The sequence below is a fragment of the Chiloscyllium punctatum genome, chromosome 38, assembly GCF_047496795.1.
Source record: "Chiloscyllium punctatum isolate Juve2018m chromosome 38, sChiPun1.3, whole genome shotgun sequence".
In the NCBI taxonomy this organism is placed as follows: Eukaryota; Metazoa; Chordata; class Chondrichthyes; order Orectolobiformes; family Hemiscylliidae; genus Chiloscyllium; species Chiloscyllium punctatum.
This window is the reverse complement of record NC_092776.1, coordinates 40,718,638-40,740,428: the sequence shown is the minus strand read 5'-3', so window position 1 is coordinate 40,740,428 and position 21,791 is coordinate 40,718,638. Positions and strand designations below refer to the sequence as shown.

Sequence of the window (21,791 nt, the reverse complement as noted above, 5' to 3'; positions counted from 1 at the left end):
ATTCCTGCCTCAGGCGACTGTCTGTGTGGAGTTTGCACATTCTCCCGTGTCTGCGTGGGTTTCCTCCGGGTGCTCTGGTTTCCTCCCACAATCCAAAAATGTGCAGGTTAGATGAATTGACCATGCTAAATTGCCCGTAGTGTTAGGTGTAGAGGAATGGGTCTGGGCGGGCGGTGGGTCGGTGTGGACTTGTTGGGCCGAAGGGCCTGTTTCCACACTGTAAGAAATCTAAATAATAAATCCTAAAAGATGGATTTTCATATTTGGTTAGTGTTTACTAGTGGGCTGCAGCAAAGTATTAAGGTTTATGGGTCTTTTATGCTCAGAACTGTGTGTTGGGGAGAGTGGAGGATAACGCACATATCCTGGCAAAATTGTGGGTTCAAGCAGACCAGCCAGTGACCTGGAGAGATTGCTGAGTTTTGGGGTGGACAGGAAGGGTTTGCACCGAGAAATTATTGGTATTCGTGATATTGGGAATATTTGGTTCGGGGTGGACATGGGCGTAGTGGTCCCTAGAGGGATTATTGAGTGGGAATCATACAACTATGGGGATCTGACTGTAGGGAGATTGACTTTCTCAGCTTCATGGATTTGGTGTCATGGGATGCACTCCTGGCCCACAAGCAGAACTGAAAAGATATATGCCAATTTGATTCAGTTAATACTGCTATGCTTCAGTTGTTGGGTTTCCTCAGGCGTGGGAAACCTGCACTTCATACAATCTAGTTTGCTACATTTGGTGCTCACAATGTGGTCCCTTCTACATTGAGGAAGCAAAGCATAGACTGGGTGACTGCATCTCAAAACACCCATCTTCTGCCTGCGAAAAAGACCCTGAGCTTCCAGTTACTTGGGGACAGTAAGGACTGCAGATGCTGGAAGCCAGAGTCAATAGATGTGGAACTGGAAAAGTACAGCAGGTCAGCCAGCATTCGATGAACAGGAACGTCAAGATTTCAGGCCGAAACCCTTTGTCAGAAGTCCTGATGAAGGGCTTCGGTCTGAAACGTTGATGTTCCTGCTTCTCAGATGCTGTCTGACCTGTTGTACTTTTCCAGCTCCACATCTATTATCCCTGAGCTTCCAGTTGCCTGCCACTTCAACACACCATCCACTTCCCTGGCCAACGTCTCTGTCTCGATCTTGCTGCAGTGCTCCAGCAAAGCTCAGTGCAAGCTGGAAGAACAGCAGGAAATGAGGTGCTTGGTGACCCTGCAACCTTCTGCACTCAATATTGGTTGAGGGCAGTAGGGCTTTGAAATTAGATTTGATTCCCTACAGTGTGGAAGCAGGCCCTTTGGCCCAACAAGTCCACACCAACCCTTCGAAGAGTAACCCACCCCCCTCTGACTAACGCACCTAACACTGGACAATTTAGCACGGCCAATTCACCTAACCTGCACTTCTTTGGATTGTGAGAGGAAACCGGAGCACCCAGAGAAAACCCACGCAGACACAAGGAAAATGTGCAAACTCCACTCAGACAGTTGCCCAAGGTTGGGATTGAACCTGGGACCTTGGTGCTAACCTCTGGGCCACCATGCTGTCCACTTTTAGAAAAAGAAGTCTCCCATGTCCTTACCTCAACCTTCAAAGCTAAGCCTTGTTATCACATAATCTGCCTTTACACACTACCTATTATTAGACACTAACAGACCCCATTCGTAGCTATTCACTCTCTTAGCCAGATTGTTATTGATACCTTTATCAGTCCAACTGTTCTCTCTTTCTTTGGGCTCTAACCCCACCTATCATTTATTCCTTACCCCTCTGCCACCATATCTTCTGCATGAAACCAACATTTTCTTCACTACCATCAGTTTTGGGAAAGGTCACTTGACCTGAAACATTAACTCTGATTGCTCTCCATTGTCGCTGCCAGACCTGCTGAGCTTTTCCAGCAATTTCTGTTTTTGGTCCCGGGAAATCTGACCTGCTTGTGTTCTTCCTGAAATAAACATAAAACTTAAAATAGGTAGCTTCAATATTTGATTGAATATCTGCACCTGGAGAAGAGGTTAGTTATCTGCCGTGCCCTGACATTGTTAAAACTGGACGTGCGCATGTTGGGAGTAGATGTAGGTCAGACTTCCCAATCTATAACTTTGAACCCACTCTGCGTAATTCCTGTCCATCTGCCCTCTATGTTGTCACAAAATTTTAAGATGAAGGTCGGAAATCTATGCAGATCAAGCACTTTATGGATCCTACAATTCATTTGACATATTACGCTTGCTTGGTTTTCTCTGCACATCCAAAGATGTTGTCACCTTAGAAGGTACGGTGCACAGCTTACAGATTGCGCTGGACAATTAAAGGATTTGGAACATTTTCACAGTTTGCAGAGACATAATAAAGAAAGACTTGCACATTTTGGAAGATATTACAATTCCTTGCTTTAAAATTATCTAAGGCTGTAATTTTGACCCTTTCAGTCAACTTGAAGCCAAAGAAACTCCAAAGGACCTCTCAGCTCAGTTAAGTCATATCTATCAGCTTTTAGCCTCTACTAAAACAACAAGTACATTGGCAAGTTCAGATCGGGCAACTGGACTACAATCCCCTGCAAAATCTGCACAGCTGACCGAGAGTGAAAGGTATGTTCGGTAAATTTAAATTGAAATCCATTGTTTTATTCCACCTCACGAAAACATTCTTCCCTTTCCCTAATAATGCTGTATGTTTTTATGTTAAAGTCCGTGCAAAACCTTATCAGAACCATATGGACAAAAAAAATGAATGGTTGCTTGCAATTAACCCCTTTCATTTGCAGAGCTGAAAATAAGAACAGTAGGAGACAGTATTCAGCAACATGGGTATTGTATTGAAATTACAATACTGTTTGATAGTCTGTCCGGCATTGGAGGGGAGTTAGTTATATCACATTTTTTAGAGACAAATATAACCATTTTGTTTAAAAATATGTTAATACGTAAGCATAGTAGTTATAATGTATTTATTATTTTTCTGATGCAAGAGGCCCATTAAGTTCAACATGTTCTCTAAAACAAAGGTAATTTTCTAAGAATATTATGTATTTGTTTTAGTACTCCTTAATATAATTAAATAAAACCAGAACTGTTACTCATGGGATGTGTACTGAGTGTCAGAATATAATTTTGGTTCAAGACGGCGCTTGTGTGCAGTGGTAATGTCCCTACCTCAGGGTCAGAAGGTTCGAGTTGTAACTTGTCTGAATAGTTTGATTATGAAGTACCTACAATTTGGGTTCAGGCATTTAAATCAAGCAAAAATATCCCTGCTCTTTTTTTAAAAAGTTCAATATTTATTTACAACTGACTTTTAAGGAGGAGCAAAGCAGTTTTAGTGTCAGAACATTCTCCTTTGTTTTCATTTCTGTGCCAAACTTGTCAATGAAACACAAAATTTTCTGTGTTCTGAAAGATCTGCGAGCTGCAGCCAGTGTCAACTGTGAAGGATCTGTCATAGCTCCCTAAATACACAGCCACTTTCTTTGTACCTCATTTAATCCTTGATTTGAAGCAGTTTGTTTTGCAGGCTGATCTCCATCTGTTTAATAAGGCAGCAAAAGATTCAGAGTTTTGCAAGGGATTTATGATAAACCTATAACGCAAATGCCAGTATCCATCCTTCTCTTCTGGATCCTATCCCTGTGTGGAAGATAAGCCCACACAATAGGGAAGAACCCAGCTCTTTTGAAGGAGAAAAGTAAGCACATAACAAAAATCCCTACGTTACTCATATCCCAAAAAGCTCCAATGGTAGTGGATATTGTGAGCTCGTTCTCCAAGGACACATGGTTGCAGGCAGTCAGGCCCACCCCTGCGTGGCCCACTGCCTGGATTTCTTGATGTCTACTTAAGGTAAGCCCAGGAGGGCCCAGGAGCAGGCCCACAAAAAGATCCTCCGACCTGCCCATGCTGTCCCCATATCGGGTGCCCAAAGACCAGGTACATGGGCCTGAAATGCAACACAAAGAACAAGCTCTCAAAAAGCAAACATGTACGGTGCACAGACTCCACAGCACCACAAGAGTCAGTTGGCCTAGAATCCTGCAGGACTCCTGTATGAAACACCCTTCACCTGCGATCCCTGATGGAAAATGGGAGGAATCCTTGCATAGATTGCCCTCTAGTGGCACCTGCCTGGCAGGAGGAAGGATTTCTGAGGGTATGTTTGGGCAGCAGATGGAGGTGAAGCAACACAGGGTGTGCAGTAGCAACCCTTACAGGAATCTCCTCCATGCCACGTGGAAGGACACAGAGGGAATTTCCGTGAGTTGGCTTAGGTTAGGGGGAGGGGTGGTGCTGCTGGTTTATGGAGTAGGCCCTAGACCACAGGGTCAAGTATGCTCACACAGGACTAAGCTCTGACAGGAGGCTACTGCTGACCGGAGCCACCTCAAACTTGTGAATGACATCGTGGGCTGAGCACCCCCTTTTTCAGGCTTTGAATGGCAAAGAAGCCATTCAGCCAATTTGTCAGCCCAGTACTGGGTTCTAATACTTAGCATCAATTGCTCGCCTTTTCCCCACATCCCTGCACACTATTTCTATCTAAACAACCACCCAATTAATATGTTACAAGCACTGCCCATTAGTGGTAACAGCAACAAAAGTCAAAAAGAGAAGAATCCAGTCCTTTTTTTAATTCCCGTAAAATCGCCATCAAGTTGTGTCATCCATCAATTAACAAGCAACAAATTACAATGTGACAATGTAAAATAGGGAAAACAGAGAGGGAATGAAAATAACCCAGCTCTTTTTTGAAAGGCCCCTCAATTATCAAATTTACAAATTAATCAAATCACAATTAACAAACCCTGTCCACCAGTGGCAGTGTCACAAAACAAGGAAACTGAAAGCTGGTGAGAAATCTGGGCCGTCAGCTCTCAGGTTTGGTTCTGTGAGGGTGACTGTGCCAGTCGGTTGGTGGTCAGGTCTGTGGAAAGCTTTTCCAATTTTATTATGTTTCCAATTGTAGTAAGGAGAGCTGCACGTGGTTGACAGAGTTTGTTTTTAGGTTGATGCTGGGTGGTCTTTTCTAATTTTATTCTTCATCAGCTATCCTGTAGTTGTTACAACAGAGTGGCTTGCTAGGCAGGTTCGGAGGGCATTTATGAGGTAACTAACCTATTGCATGTATCAGACCTTGAAAGGAACTTAGGATCAGCAATAAATAGCATCCCATGAACAAATTAAAAAAACCAACTTTACGCCAGATCAAGTAAAGAGAAGCGAATCCTTTCCCTAAAAAAAGATTATTTTTTACTTTAACCCTGGTCGTTTCTTGTTCACCATTGCTGATAATAGGTACCAGATTTCTGCATAGTTACAACTACTTCAAAGGCCTTAGAAAGCAGTAGGTGGGACCCAAATGGAGAAATCCAATTGCTATTTCCAGCAGGTTATTGCCCAGACAATGTACTAGCAAAACTATTAACAACTTATCCTCTCAAATGAGGTAAGACCATAAGAAATACAAACAGGAGTAGGTTGTTGGCTCCTCGAACCAGTTCTGCCATTCTATAGGATCATGGCTGATCTGTGATTCCCCATGCCCACTTTCCTGCCCTTACCTGGAACCTTTGTTTCCTCAACTGATCAAGAATTTATTCGTCTCAGCCTTAAGTGTGCACAAGGACTCTGTTCCAACAGCTGTCTGTGGGAAGGAGTTCCAAAGACTCGCAACCCTAGGAGAGAAGGAATTCCTCCTCATCTTTGTCCTAGATTGGCTCCCCTAGCTTAGCTGCTCCAGTACAGCATTTACCTGACAATGTGGAAAATTGTCCAGCAATGACCTTGTGTGAAAAATTGTCCAGGTATGTCCTTTGTACAAAAAAGCAGTACCAACTCCATCAGGCTAAACATTGCCCAATTAGTATGTTCTTGATCAATGAATTGATGGAAAAGGTTGTCAGCAATGCAAACTCAGGATAACAATTGAGAAGCTGTGAGCATCATTCACAATACATGGTCTCCCAGAAATATTGCTCACAAACAATGGGACATCATTCATTAGCAGGGATTTTGTGTATTTCTTAAAGTTGAATGGCATTCAGCACATAAGGACAGCTCCATACCATTCATCATCCAATGGTCTGACGGAAAGAGCAGTCCAAATATTGAAGGCAGGCATAAAGAAGTAGCCCCCAGCTTCACTCAATACCAAACTGTCTCGGTTCATGTTCAATTATAGGTCCACCCCACACGCATTAACAGGGATAGCTCCAGTGAGTTCCTCATGGGGAGAAGACTCCTCACCGGGTTAAACCTGTTATTCCCAGACAACAGCAGGAACGTCAAAGCGGGTGACATGCTGCCTCTAAGTAAGAGAGACAATTTAATTTGGGGGCTGAAGTTTGGTTTTGGAACCATGGAAATGGCTTTGGATGGGCACGAGGTAAAGTTGGTGGAAGGTCGGGTGCCGTGGCTTACAATGTTTAGTTCGGTGATACAGTCCTGAACAAATGTGTGGATCACCTGAAAACTGTTACCTTCCACACTGGGCAGAAGCAAAACATACCTTGCCCCTCAGAACAGCCAGAAGGCCTGTGAGAAATTGTAGGTTCTCCCTCTCTGTCAGGTGTCCAGGCAATGAGAGAGTCCGAGATGGATGCAGCCTTGATACCATTGCCTCTGGAAGAAGAGAAGGAAACCCTCCTGAGACGCCCCGTACACAAGAGACGGGCTACAGTCTGGTACTCACTCGAATCAGAGTCTGAGTCAGTGGAACCGGACCTGGGGCGAAAACGTTACAGGAAAAGCTACAAGAGAAAGACGATAGGCCTACATTCCTGGAGTCGGGCATGGCGGGAGGGATCTAGTGATTGGAAGCAGGTGGACTTTGATGACTACGAGATCCTTGTTTGGGGTTGTTAACCCGGGCCAATCAGGAAGTCCTGGCTGACCAAAATAAACGGGGGATCCCCGCAGGCATGTTCAAAGCCTGCAGAACTGTTTCTTTCACTGTGTCTCACACGCATCATAAAAAAAGAAAAAATATATATAAACAAGGGAATTAGAATCTCCTCAGGCCAGGGGTTTGACTTCGAGCTGGCTGGCTACTGTCAGTGTATTGTGTACAAGTAAATAAAGAGTGATTTGGTGGCGGGATACTGGCCTCTGTAGTTATTTCACTCTGTTACAAGTTTTAAGTCCAAGTTAAAGTACACATACAAAGCTTCACTTATATCACTTCTCTCTAACTATTTGCTCGAAGTACAAAAATCCACGGTCTACTCCAAAAAGACAGCTTGGGTTAGCTCACATTGATAGTCACATTTCTCATTGGCTCATAATGATATTACAAAGTAAAATACTGTTGTGCACTTTGAATCTTCATTTTTGGTAAGGGAGGAAGGAGGCTGTTTACACCTTTTCAAGAATGTATTATCCCTGTTAGTCCTCATTAGTAGCCCATCTCCATGAAATAGCAAGTGCCTAAAATGATACAACTTGACAGCAATTTTAATACTGGTCAGTGTCCCTTTGTTTCAATGAAATGTCCTTTTCCAGTTGAAGCTGGGTTTTTTTCTTTTAAACTCTGAAATGTGACTCCAGACGATGAAAATCAGAAATTAATATTTGATGCAAGACATCATCATGGCACCCTAAACTATGGGGAATGAAATACAACTTTTGAAACATTTCCTCTCAAAGTGACAAGAATGAAAGCAAAATCCAGGCACGCTCACATTCATAATTTGACTATTATTACAGCTGTGTTCTGTTTTTTCTCAAAGTTTTGGAACAGGATAAATCTAAACCCTTAGAAATTGTTGGTACCTATTTTCATGATAGAAATCAAACCATAACAATGTTTAAAGTATACATTGCATTCAGATTTGTTAGATGAAGTTAGATTGCTATGCTGTGTAACGTTTTGAATAGTCTGTTATGACTAACATTGCATTCAACTTACTGTCGTTGTGTCTAGGCTTTCTTTGCTATTGGATGTAACCCACCTCGCCTTAGAGGCAAAGGATACTGAACTGGCATCAAACTGTGTTAATGATCTCCTGAAAGCGGAGCGAATCGTAAGTAGCAATGCCTATGTATGTATATCAATCAAAACTTGACATTAAGATTAATTTTAGACTATAAGTTATATGAAAACAGAAATGTGACTAGTTTAGTGTTTCCACCATGATGAGAATTTTAAAAATTCATTCATGGCATGTTGACATTGATGGCAAGGTCAAAAGTTAAAACCCATCCCAAGTGGTCAATGAGGTCACCGGAAAGTGTTCCATGGCAAGGCTAGAAGAAGGAATCACTGAAGTGGAGCTAACTGCTGGATATCAGTTTGGAAACTTGAGTCTGCCGTGCCATTCATTGAGGTCATGGCTGATCTAATCATTAACTCCACTTACTTTATTTTTCCTTATAATTCTTGATTCCCTGACTGATTACAAAATCTGTCTATCTCAGTCTTGAATGTATTTAGTTACTCAACCTCTATAGCTCTCTGTTGTAAAGAATTGCAGAGATTCTATGACATTAAAATGGGAGGGGAGGCAATTATTGATCATGACGCAGAGTTTACAGAGGCAGAGAGAGGTTAAGTAAGTGGGCAAAGTCTTAGCAGCTTTCTGCAGTCTTTTTCCATTTAAATGATATTCAGCTCTTCTACTTTTGTGTCAAAGTGAAAATCTCACATTTTCCCACATTATCTTCCATCTGCTAAATCTTGACCAACTTACTTAAACTGTCTATATTCTTTGTAGACTCTTGTGTCATCTTCACTACTTGTCTTCCCATCTATTTTTGTGCCGTCTGCAAACTTGACAGTAATACACTCCCTTCCTTCATCCACATCATTCATCTCCATTGTATTTAATTATAGCCCCTGCTCATATCCCATTAGTAGTCCACTACCTGTAGCACATCCTTAAAATACCCCCATTATCCAAACTCTGTCCTTAGTATTCTATCTCCAACACCATAGAGTCTTATCTTAGTAAGTAGCCTAATTGCTGAACCTTAGCAAAGCCATTCAGAAATCCTTCTACGGGTTGTCCTTTTTCTTGCTGTTATTTCCACAAAGAATTTGAACACATTTTTCAGGAATGGTTTCCACTTCATGAAGCCACACTAACTCTGTTTGATTATAGGTTTATGAATTTTAGGTTATTTCTAAATGCTCTGCTATTGCATCCTTTTCGTGTCAGTTTTCCAATCCTCTAGCACTCTTGCAGATTTTGAGTATTGTTGAAAGATTACTATCTATCCATCTGTTCTCTGTATAGTTATTTCTTTTAAAATCTTAGAATGCACCCTTTCCCTCATACTTTTTTTCTAATGATAAAAATATCTCCATGCATTTTGACCATTTGATTATTTAGAATTTTTCGAATGCTATTTGTGTCTTCTACGATGAAGACTGATGTAACATATTTATTCAACTCTTCTGCCATTTCCTGGTTTCCCATTATTATTTCCCTGCCTCATTCTTTAAGAAACATGTATTCATTTTGGCCTTTCTCTTTTTTTCTATACTTAAAGAAGCTCTCATTGTTTGTTTTACATTACATACAAGTTTACTATCTTTGTTTATTTTGAATCTTTTTTTTGGGTCAAATTGTTCCCAACTTTCTGACCTATCAAACATCTTTCCATATGGTATATTTTTTCTTTCAATTTCATATTCAGTATATCTTTCTTATTTAACTATGGTTGTTTCAACCACTTCCTAGATTCTTCCTTCACTGGGATATATTTTTATTGTGTGTCTTCAACTGCTTTCTTAAATGTCTGACAATTACCGAACAGTATGGGCAATTTTACCCTGGCCAATTCACCTGACCTGCACATCTTTGGACTGTGGGAGGAAACCCACGCAGACACGGGGAGAATGTGCAAACTCCACACAGTCAGTCGCCTGAGGCGGGAATTGAACCCGGGTCTCTGGCACTGTAAGGTAGCAGTGCTAACACTATACCACCATGCCGCCCAAAGTTGTTTTCTTATCTTGCCATCCTGCTGTCCTTGTCTGCATTCTTTGTTCCTTGTTTGTTACAGCTTATTCTTTATTCCAGTTTCTCTTATCATATTATAAGCTTTATTGTGAAATGCCCTTGCTGCTTCTTTTTGTGGTCAGCTACAACCCTTTAAAGTTATTTCCTAGCTTAAAACTATTTTCTTTAAAAGACTCTCTATATTCATTAAAGTCTTAGCCTTAAGTATGCTGCATGCTACATGCTACAAGAATTCCATGACTGTTTGTATAATGTGCCCCTTCCCTTCCCCCCACTACACTCCCCTCACCCATCTGCAAAAACATTTCTAATCTCCCACAATAATGATTTTAATTTGTGTGCTGCATTAATAGTCTTAAAACTTTATACTTTTCTTTTAAGTCAGTTACTGCAAATTTAAATGATTTAGAAGTTAACAGTTTCTGCGGGGCCATACTTAATCTGAGCTTTTCCTTCTGCCTGTTTGAAATATTTCGTCAGAATTGCTGGAAAAAAACAAGTGCATGATAGCAACTCTACTCTCTATTAACATGCAAACTCACCAGTAAATTGAGGAAAACACCACACGTGTTGTTTGTCACAAACTTCCAGAATTCATTGTTTGATTTCTGTTGCTTTCTGTTTGCTTTTTGCATATAGTATCTTGAACTTGAGATACTTTTATTTTAACGAATTTGACACTATTCAACTCAGTACTAAATGTGCAACTATATTTTCCATTAGGAAAACCAAGTTTGTCGTCAGCTAACATCACTTAGCCCTGATGAAGGGCTTTTGCCCGAAATGTCGATTTCGAAGCTCTTTGGATGCTGCCTGAACTGCTGTGCTCTTCCAGCACCACTACTCCAGAATCTGGTTTCCAGCATCTGCAATCATTGCTTTTAACATCACTTAGCACTTGCCTGTACTACATAAATTCTGGATTAATGGTGCTGGAAGAGCACGTTTTGAGGGGTGAACACGTTTTGAACACACCAGATGGTCTCCTTCTTTAGAGACTGCAATTTCCCTTCCCATGTGGTTAAAGATGCTCTCCAATGCATTTCATCCACATCCCGCACCTCCGCCCTCAGACCCCACCCCTCAAAACGTAACAAGGACAGAACGCCCCTGGTGCTCACCTTCCACCCTACCAACCTTTGTATAAACCAAATCATCCGCCGACATTTCTGCCACCTCCAAAAAGACCCCACCACCAGGGATATATTTCCCTCCGCACCCCTTTCCGCCTTCCACAAAGACTGTTCCCTCCGTGACTCCCTGGTCAGGTCCACGCCCCCCTACAACCCACTGTCCCATCCTGGCACCTTCCCCTGCCAATGCAGGAACTGTAAAACCTGCGCCCACACCTCCTCCCTCACCTCCATCCAAGACCCTAAAGGAGCCTTCCACATCCATCAAAATTTTACCTGCACATCCGCTAATATCATTTATTGTATCCGTTGCTCCCAATGCGGTCTCCTCTACATTAGGGAGACTGGACGCCTCCTAGCAGACCCCTTTAGGGAACATCTCCGGTACACCCCCACCAATCAACCACACCGCCCTGTGGCCCAATATTTCAACTCCCCCTCCCACTCTGCCGAGGACATGGAGGTCCTGGGCCTCCTTCACCGCCACTCCCTCACCACCAGCCGCCTGGAGGAAGAATGCCTCATCTTCTGCCTCGAAACACCAACCCAGGGCATCAATGTGGACTTCAACAGTTTCCTCATTTCCCCTTCCCCCACCTCACCCTAGTTCCAAACTTCCAGCTCAGCACTGTCCCCATGACTTGTCCTACCTGCCTATCTTCTTTTCCACCTATCCACTCCACCCTCCCGCCACCCCCAACCTTCATCCCCTCCCCCACTCACTATTATACTCTCTGCTACTTTCTCCCCACCCCCACTCTCCTCTAGCTTACCTCTCCATGTTTCAGGCTCTCTGCCTTTATTCCTGATGAAGGGCTTTTGTCCGAAACGTCGATTTTACTGCTTCTCAGATGCTGCCTGAACTGCTGTGCTCTTCCAGCACCACTAATCGAGAATCTGGTGTCCAGGATCTGCAGTTATTGTTTTTACCCTGTACTACATAAAGTCAGTTTGTGCTTAATAAATCAAGGTTACCCCAGAATATGCAACATTGTTGTGGAGATGGGTGGAGTTTAAGGAAATTCTCCCATTTTAATTTATCTGAGTGCTTAGTAAGAGCAGAGTTGCAACTTAGACTTGCCAAATGCAGTTTGCTAAAGTATAGCCAAATCATAATCAAAGTAGACACCAGTTATTTAGGCCTGGATTTTAAGCAGAGAAAATGCTTATTTCATAAGCCTCACTTATATTCTACGCGGAGACAGAAGCTCAATTTAATTTTGTGAGGGATAGTATAATTGGAAGCTTACTATAGCTTGGACATAGTGGAAACATTCACAGAGTCTTGAAGAAAAAGAAAGCAAACAGGAGAGTTACTTGGAAGAATGGTGAGGGGAACTGGAAAAAATATCAAAACACAACTGAGACATCTATGTTGCAGTGGACTTACTCTGGCTGCATTACCTAGAGGGGGATCATTAACTTCACCAGTGTTCAGAACTAAATACTTGTTGTAAAGGAAGAATCACTCAGGGGATCCTTTTATCTGGTCTTGTATAATTGCCAGGTGGTCACCTATTTCCGCTTTGCCTCCACATCCTTCAGCTAAGATTGTTTCTCCTTCAGTAATGTGAGCAAGTCACCTCTTCTTTGTCTTGTTTCTCTCTATTGAGTGGTTGATTTAATCTTTGGAAGGATTCCTTATATCAATAAGGAAAGTCATATTTAAATTTTCTAAGGGAATCCAACATTCAAAGTGAGTAACTTGTATATTAATACAATTTTATTAAACTATTAATTGGTTTATAGTCGAAGGTAAATATCTTTGTGAGGATAGGAGTCAAAAGAATTTAAAATAACACGTTAACATCAATGAGTTTTATGTAACGTAATTTCAGTTTTATAATGTGATGCATGACTGTTATTAATTTTGTTGTGCAGGATAAAGGAACAGCAATGGAAGTTGAATGTGTGGAATCAGAACTCTCAGTACTGAAACTTGGAGCGAAGTCAGAGAAATGCACCAAAGGCTTTGTAAAAGTATGGTTGTTTACTCAGTTTCTTTTGGCTCTGATTGTCCTGCAACGTTCATTGTGAAAGTGGATCATTGTATCCGTTACTTATTGTAGTTTTAGGATGATTTAATGATTAAAGGTGCTGGTTGTGAAATATGCTATTTTCTACAAAATAGAATAAAACCAATTACTTATCAGTTTTGAAAGAAAAAATTTGAAGTCCAGGTGCTTTGATGCGTGATATTAGAAACATTCCTAGACTGTTAATTATTGGTTGGACGTTCATTGGTCTTTGGATATCAGCTATTTGTTGATTTAAGTGCATTTACAATCAGAATGTTTGGTTTACAATTTTTTTGTATTTAATCTATCAAAGTGAATTTAATAACTTTATGTTCATATGGAACATATATTAAAACTTTGGTAAGTGATTGAACACAGAACAGTGCATGCAGTCCTGGTCACCACACTACAGAAAGATGTGAATGCATTGGAGAGGGTACAGAAAAGGTTTACCAGCATGATGCTTGGTATGGGGGATTTTGGCTGTGAAGAAAAGTTGGATAGACTGAGTTTGTTTTCGCTGGAATGCAGGAGGTTGAAGGGGTGACCTAATAAAAGTTTATAAGATTGTGAATGGCATGGATAGAGTAGAAACAATGAGGGTTTTTTCCCCAGGGTAGAAGGGTCAACTACTAGGGGACACAGGGAGGGGAAATTTAAAATAGGTGTGTGAGGCAGGTTTTTCACACAAAGGGTGGTTAATGCCTGAAATACATTGCCACAGGAAGTGATAGAAGCGAATACAATTGCAGTATTCCAAGAAGTACCTGGACAAATACAGGATTAGGAAGAGGATAGAGTGATACGGATCCTGTAAGTGAAGACAGTTTTAATTTTAGTATGGAAGGGCAATAGTGTTGGCTTGGGTTGGAGGGTGAAGGGCCTGTTCCTGTGCTGTTTTGTTCTTTGTTCTTTGATTATGTAATGGATTTTGCTGTTAATCTGGTTTTGTAATTTTCCATTTCATAGCATTGCTTGAGAGTAATTCAACGAATAGATGAAGTTCTGCAGAATGCTGTACGTGCAAAGAACTGGAATCTAGTCCAGGTTGTGTGTATAACACAGTGGAAACTTTGCCTACCGTTGCTTCAACCCAATTTGCGCAAAAATATTTCTAAACAACTGAACAATCTGGCTTCAGTTCTCAGTGATCTTGACAGGTAACTACAATGTATCATAGTCACTTTTTAAAAACAAAATATAAATATCAGTTGCTTCTGAATTAGGTCCGGTGGGGGTACATTGCAATGTAACAATGCTGAGAGAGTTGTATGGAAGTGAAGTAGGTCAGAAATACAGGCTTAAAAATGTGTTGCTGGAAAAGTGTCGCAGGTCAGGCAGCATCAAAGGAACAGGAGAATCGACGTTTCGGGCATAAGTCTACAGGTTGCATATCGTATAAATATTTGGGAGATGGAGAAATTATACAGGATTCCTGCAAGATAATGGAAGGTATGTTGAAGATCGAGCAGAAAGTCAGCACTAGATTTCAGATTCTGCTGGGTGAATGCCTGACTGGGAAATAATAGCTGCACACCATCCAAAAGAAAGATTTTCTCCCACCATTAACATCTTCTAAAACTTCTCTTGGCATGGGTGCAAAGGGCACTTTGCTTCAACCGCAATCCAGCATAAACAAGAAAACCCACCTTCATGTTTCTTTCCTCCACTTGGATGGAAGGTTTAGAATATCATTCGTACAAGTTAGATTTTTCTGAATGAACATTTGGAAAAGTCTTCAAGAAGCTGTGACAGAAATTCTGAAGTGATAAAATTGGACATGCATGTAGGTTTTGCCATTTTGGACAAGATTTTGAAGATGTGATTTCCCGCTCCCACATGGAAAGTGTTGGTGATGAGCAATAATTGCGTGAGTTTGTGACTTCTGCTCCTCATTCGGGAGGAATTCACCACCTCCTGCAACTGCTGGAGAAACAGCTTGGCTTGTAGTCCAATGTTCCCAGCAGTACCAAAAGCTAGGACTGGGAGCTTTGGGCTGCAAGCCAAGCTGACACTCCTTGACTAATTGTTTGAATTTCAGGTGATTAGGGAGATGAGGCCTTGAGGAATGTGCAGAGAATGGAGTAGCAATGATGCTCTGGAGGCTCTGATGGTAGCACCTGCAAGGCCCAGACTTTGCTGGAGTGGGGGAATGATACTCAATCCTGAGTTCATGGAGGTGCCCATGAACCCATCTCCAAATGAGTGCTGAGCAGGGTCACGTTGCTGGCCTCATCCCTGCCCTGAGCTCCTCCTGCCAGTTTGAAATTTGGAGCAGGGGGAGAATCTGGCCTTATATCATCTTTAATTGTCCACGCAAGCTTCTCAACTGAGGCAGTGCTGGGCTGGCCATGTCTCCCAGCACATATTCCTGCGTGGCCAGAGCACCTTGGAAGGATGGAGGAACCTGTGTTTTGCCCAATATTCGTATATCGTTGAAATTTCAGGATACATTTGTGCATTCCTTCAAAATCTATTATCAATAGTAACGGATAAGCTGGACATTGTTTGAATGGAAACCTTTGCTGTTCACAAAATTTTCAGCTTGATGATAAAGTTGCAACTCTTTAGTGTAATCCATAACTCTCTGTTTAAACCCTAACGTGAGAACTGAAACTTTTTTTTCCATATCGAGATCTGGCTTTACCATTCTCAGTGTGTTTTCCTAATTTTCTTGCTATTGTCTGCATTCTTGAAGGGAGCGGAAAATTCTGTTTCTACCTGCTGAGTGCCTTCAGCAGTTCCTGTTTTTATTTCAGAACTCCAGCGTCTCAGTGGAGATGCTTTATTCACATGGTTCGATTTTCTGGGAAATAATTAGTAAAGTAATTCATTTTCAGGCTCTCTAGACTTATAATGGTGATATGCAAACAGACCAATAGATAAGGCATTAAAATTAAATTTTACTAGAAATATTTTCTGACTGAATTGTACGTTACAATTTTTTGGGTTATGCCACCAAATTCTAAATGCATGACCATTGACATCAATGCCATAATACATTTTTCTGTTTTGTAATTTGGAAGAATAACATTTCCAACTTAAATTGTTTTATATTTAATGTTAAGTTGCATTTCTTCAACTCTGCACTTCTCTTTTAAATTGTGTAGTTCTTTGTCCCAGCTCCGCTGTCAAGTTCATATAGAAATAGCTCAGATTGAAGAAGATGAGGAACGGATAGAGGTTGCCATGGAGCATCTTAAAAAAGCTTATTCTCTCTGTAATCAAGGACCGTATGAAAAATATATTACCAATGAACTGCACCGTTTGCAAGTATATTCAGGAGTTTATGACTCTCCTAAAGAGCTAGAGGATCAAGTGATCAAGATGATTGAACAGGTAAAATGCAGAGATTTTAAGAAATGTTCTGAAAACATACAGATTAAAAATTTTTCACTACAGATTGAGAGACCAACCCAATTGTGTTTCGCTTCATGATATACTGTACCTCATTATGTTTTCAATCTATAGACATAAATAAATCCAAATAATACATGTAACTATGCAAATATGTTACTATAAGATGGATGTAAATATAAAACAAGGCAGGAATAGAACCACAACATCCTGTTTTAAACTCCCTGCCTGGAGTCATATGGTCAGGGAATATTGTGTGTTAATTTTTAAATGGTAGAAAGTCGCTGACAGAAGGGGCAGCCCCTGTCATTCAGTTAATATAGAGCTTCAAAGGGAAGGGTTCCCCTGCTGTTAATCTTTAAAGAACACTAAAAACACTGTACCATTCTGTGCCTTTTTGTCCAGGGGCTCCTCTTTAAAATTTGAGATGTCTACAGTCTGCCAAAACAATCCAGCAGATCGAGAAGTTAAGGCACATAAAAATGCATAATTTTGGCTAATATATAAGATGTCTGACCTAAATATATTGCTTCAGCTGAAAGGCTTTTATGTAAATAATGGGACCAATGTATTTTTACTGATGTTTGTGCTATGGGCAAGTAATTAGTTATACAATTGGAGATGGGAGTGTAAGGCCTAGATTTTTACTCCTGAGTTGAGAAACACTGTATTCAAGTCACTGATATCATACTTAAAGCCACATACATTTCTGATATTGCAAGCCAGAAGCTGCCCCTCACACTGTGGCACTCAACCACAATCACTGAAGACATTGTCCGGAATAGAATGCTAGTGCCTGCTTCACAGACAGTGATTTGGCAGTGTTGAGGAGGTAGCAAGAAGAGCAGTGCTTATTCCTACTTACTGCTGCAGGCCACATCACCAAACACAGCTAACTCGAACCCAGATAGTAGCCCTGGACTGCCTTGTGTCCCAGGGTAAGAGAAACTCCCTGCAGTGCAGGAAGAAATTCAGTGATCTCCTGTAAAAAAAAACAAAACCAAAGAACTCTAGAGAAAGGTTATGGGAATCAAAACATAATGGTGCTTTCTCTCTAAGCATGGCTGCCAGACCTGCTGAGTTTTTTTCCAGCAATTTCTGAAGTTGTCAGTGATCTTCTGTGTACGTGTTACCATCACCACTGTTCTGCTTCACAACCATCGGGCCAGCACTCACTCTGACTTTCTCACTTCATGCACATCTCATTGTAGCTAATGGACTGCCACTCTCACTATTACATGCATCATGTCCACTCAGTAGCTCTCATGCACCTGATCCTCCCAAATGTCCAACTCTTCCTGACCTCTGTACTTCCCACATCGTCTCTGGGTGCCCCTCATCACCTCTCGTGTCATAGAGTCATAGAGATGTACAGCATGAAAACAGACCCTTCGGTCCAACCCGTCTCCTTGCTTCATTACTGAATGTTCTTCCAACCACTTTCATCATTTTCTATCCCTCCCTCTATCCCACTGCAGGAAACATTGGCCCACCTTCCTGGACTGATGACTCCACAGCATCTCAAACTATAATCTCCAGGTTGGTTGCACTGAACTTGTAGGACTGACCATGGCCTAATTCCCAGATTGCAAGGGCACAGGTCTCCAGATTCTGGTAGAGCCAAATGCATGAGTGAGTGTGGCCAAGTCTGGAATTGTAGAAGGCCATTGACTGATTGTGGTGGCATCCTATGACTGACTATAGTCCCTCTTGTCTCACCAAGAATTACTCCCCTTTGACTTTTAGACATGGCTATTTGGTTGAAGCAGTTTCAGTGTGTTTGGATAGGTCTGTGCAAAAGACATTCCTTTCTTTTCCTTGCCCTTTCTCAAAGTGTACCCCACCTGTCAAAATCACTGCAGAAGCTTGAGAAAGGTTTGAAGCCTGCTTTTAAAAATCGGATCTGATTGAGGTCATCATGTGCGGTAACCTCAGTAACCTATGTGTCTGTAATTCAGGAACCACAACTCATCCAAGAGATCGCTCCTGCTCCCAACACTTCCAGTAAAAATGGTGGATATAGGGTTTGGGTTCAGGACATCTGGAAGTGGGGCAGTCACAGTATTTTAATTCTGGAAACCATTTCCAGATTTAAGAAAATTCAAACCGAAAAACATTTAAGTGTAAGTTTCCGCGATGCGGTATGTTGTGGAGGTTGAACCCTTCTGTTATTTAAAACCAAATGCCCAGAAAATCTTACCTTGCTTATAATCTGATAAAATGTGAGGGAGTGACTGACAACTCTTAATTTCCACTATTTAAAGAAAAATAACAAGTTATTTTCCTAACTCTAACAGTGAACACTAAACAAAAACTGTTCACAAATCCAAGCCCCCTTTTTCTTAGCTACTTACTATCTGATCTCAACTCTATAAAAATGCTGTTCCATTAACGCACTTATTAAACATTACATCTCAAATCCATGCAGTCTCTGCCTTCTCCGCTGTCTTTAGTCTTCCATTTGTTGATCTCCCTGGGTTTTCTCCTTTCTTTTTACTGCAAGTATGTTTAACACAAAAAGGTATCTTTTGATATAGAGTATCTTCTAATTTCTTTGAGAGCAAGATTTTAGATGGACAGTTAGCTCTCCAACTCGAAAGCTATAAAAGGCAGCTTGAATCAGGTAGTCACACCTGAATAGATGCTGGATATTAGCTACGTAACAGTTGTTAAGCCCAACAATTTGCTGACAATCATTTGTTATGTGGGGAAAGAAGATATATCTGGCATAATCAATGAGCAAAAGTAGAAATCTTTATGAATACAGGAAAGAATAAATGAAAAAGTGAAGTTATTACATTGTAATAAAACACTTGAAGCTAAAATAGATGGTAAATAATATAAGTAAGTGAGGGTTTTAAAACTTTATTCATAGGATGTGAGCATCACTGGCTAAAACCATATTTATTAGATGAAAGTGAGGACTGCAGATGCTGGAGATTAGAGTCAAAGGTGTAGTGCTGGAAAAGCACAGCAGGTCAGGCAGCATCCGAGGAACAGGAGAATCGACATTTTGGGTAAAAGCCCCTCATCAGGAATGAAATTCGGGATATTGTGAGTTTCCTTATTGAACTGCTGCAAACCATTGGGAGTAGGTCCACAGTATTGTTAGTTAAGTTCCAGGATGCTTACCCAGAAATGTTGAAGGAATGGAGATATAGTTTCAAATCAGCATGGCATGTAGCTTAGAGAGCTTACAAGTTGTGGTGTTCCCATGCTTGTGCTGCCCTTGTCCTTTGACTGACAAATTTCTGTTACAATCTTGCTAGGGCCAGGAGTTTGTTTTTAAATGTAGACAGTGTATGCAATTTGGGTAGTTACTAGAGTGGAACATCCTGAATCCATGGTTTTGACCAGAGAGCAATAAGCTTTATTGTACAAAGTTAGAGCTGTACTACAAACCACTCTGGATGTGTATACACAAACAGCTTATGGTCTATCATCCTAAAATTAATACAATGCACTATAGGTAACAAACAAACTGTGCTCGAATATTGCACAGAATAGATCAAATAACAAATGTGGTTAAGGCAGATGCAGTATAGTTCACAGCGACCCCCAGATGTTGGTCACTGTAGGTCATAAAATCTCATTAAAACCTTATATTCTTCCATTTTTTTACAATCCAATTCTTCATATTTGAAGACCTAACTTTGGAACTCTGTCAGAAGCCACTCTGTCAGGATTACCTCAAGGACTGCTCATATTCTGGTAGTTCACCCTTGCAATCTGGACTGTACTGGTTTGGTTCTGAGAACTGCCCTCTTGTTGCTATACTTAGGCATAATTTCCATTTGCCTACAGATGGCTAGCCTTGCCATGCTGGTACTGATCCCACACGTGTTTCTGAGTGCTAGAGTTTTGCAGCTGCATGAAGCAAATACTGTTTGTGGACTTCGATCACTCTGATTCTTGGCTGGACTGAACTATTACACATGGCTTCTTCAGCCACAAGGGCTTTTTTCTCTCCTGTGCCCAACACTTAACTGCACCTTCCTGGCTTCCAGGTCTTCTTCTAAGGTCTAACTGCTGGAAGCTTGCTATAGCATCACCTTTTTTGAGATGGAGGCTCTTCTCTCTGATCTTTAAGTGCCTGGCTAACTTGTAGCTTGAAAGTAACAACATTTTCCTTTGACTGTCTCCATCCAACTGCTCGAAATTGACTGTTCAGTAATCCTTGACCTGTTCTGGGTGACCTTCTGAAAGCATCAGAACAAACACTGCTCTTATTGACAGGCAGGATTGAATTTATTGGTCTAACAGTCAAATATAGCAACCCATTGGAGGCATTTCTTTCTCAAATGTTCCAATTCACAGATTGCTGGTCCTACACAGATCAAATGGGTACAACAAACAAAGAACTTACCACAGTTACAAGTGTTTAGTAAGTGCTGTTGAGTTGCTATTTATCAAGTTTGCAGATGACATGAAGATTGGTGGAGTAGCAAATAGTGAAGGGTACTGTCATAGAATGCAGCAGAATATAGACAGATTGGAAAGTTGGGCAGAGAAATGGCAGATGGAATTCAATCCGGGCAAATGCGATGTGATGCATTTTGGAAGATCCAATTTTAGAGTGAACTGTATGGTAAATGGAAAAACCGTGGGGGAAAGTGATGTACAGAGAGATCAAGGTGTTCAGGTCCATTGTATCCTGAAGGTGGCAATGCAGGTTGATAGAGTGGTCAAGGAGGCATACGACATGCTTTCCTTCATTGTACTTCATTGAGTACAAGAGTTAGCAGGTCATGTCACAGTTGTATAGGATTTTGATTTGGCCGCATTTGGAATACCGTGTACTAGTATTACTAGTTCCCACATTACCAAAAGGATGTGGATACTTTTGAGAGGATGCAGAGGATGTTCACCAGGATGTTGCCTGGTATGGAGGGTGCTAGCTATGAGGAGAGATTGAGTAGAGTAGGATTATTTTCATTAGAAAGACGGAGATTGAGGGGGGACCTGACTGAAGTCTACAAAATCATGAGAGGTGTAGACAGGGTGGATAGCAAGAAGCTTTTTCCCAGAATGGGGGACTCAATTACTAGGGGTCACGAGTTCAAGGTGAGAGGGGAAAAGTTTAAGTGAAATATGCTTGGAAAGCTCTTTATGCAGAGGGTGGTGGGTGCCTGGAATGTGTTGCTAGTGGACGTGTTAGAGGCAGGCACGATAGCGTCATTTAAGATGTATCTAGACAGTTACATGAATGGGTAGGGAGCAGAGGGATACAGATCTGTGGAAAATTGGCGACAAGTTTAGATAGAGGATTTGGATCGGTGCAGATGTGGAAGGTTGTTTCTGTGCTGTAATTTTCTTTGT

At 41.3% G+C, this 21,791-nt stretch overlaps 1 protein-coding gene across 1 annotated transcript in view; it reads left to right on the top strand.

Moving 5' to 3' along the window:
* Window positions 1-21,791, top strand: part of cfap46 (cilia and flagella associated protein 46) — a 219,984-nt gene that overhangs the window by 23,234 nt on the left and 174,959 nt on the right. The window contains exons 8-12 of the mRNA XM_072557677.1: window positions 2,439-2,600; window positions 7,924-8,023; window positions 12,979-13,077; window positions 14,085-14,275; window positions 16,226-16,454. Of these exons, the coding sequence (XP_072413778.1) occupies window positions 2,439-2,600; window positions 7,924-8,023; window positions 12,979-13,077; window positions 14,085-14,275; window positions 16,226-16,454 (781 nt within the window). The remainder of the gene's footprint in view (window positions 1-2,438; window positions 2,601-7,923; window positions 8,024-12,978; window positions 13,078-14,084; window positions 14,276-16,225; window positions 16,455-21,791) is intronic.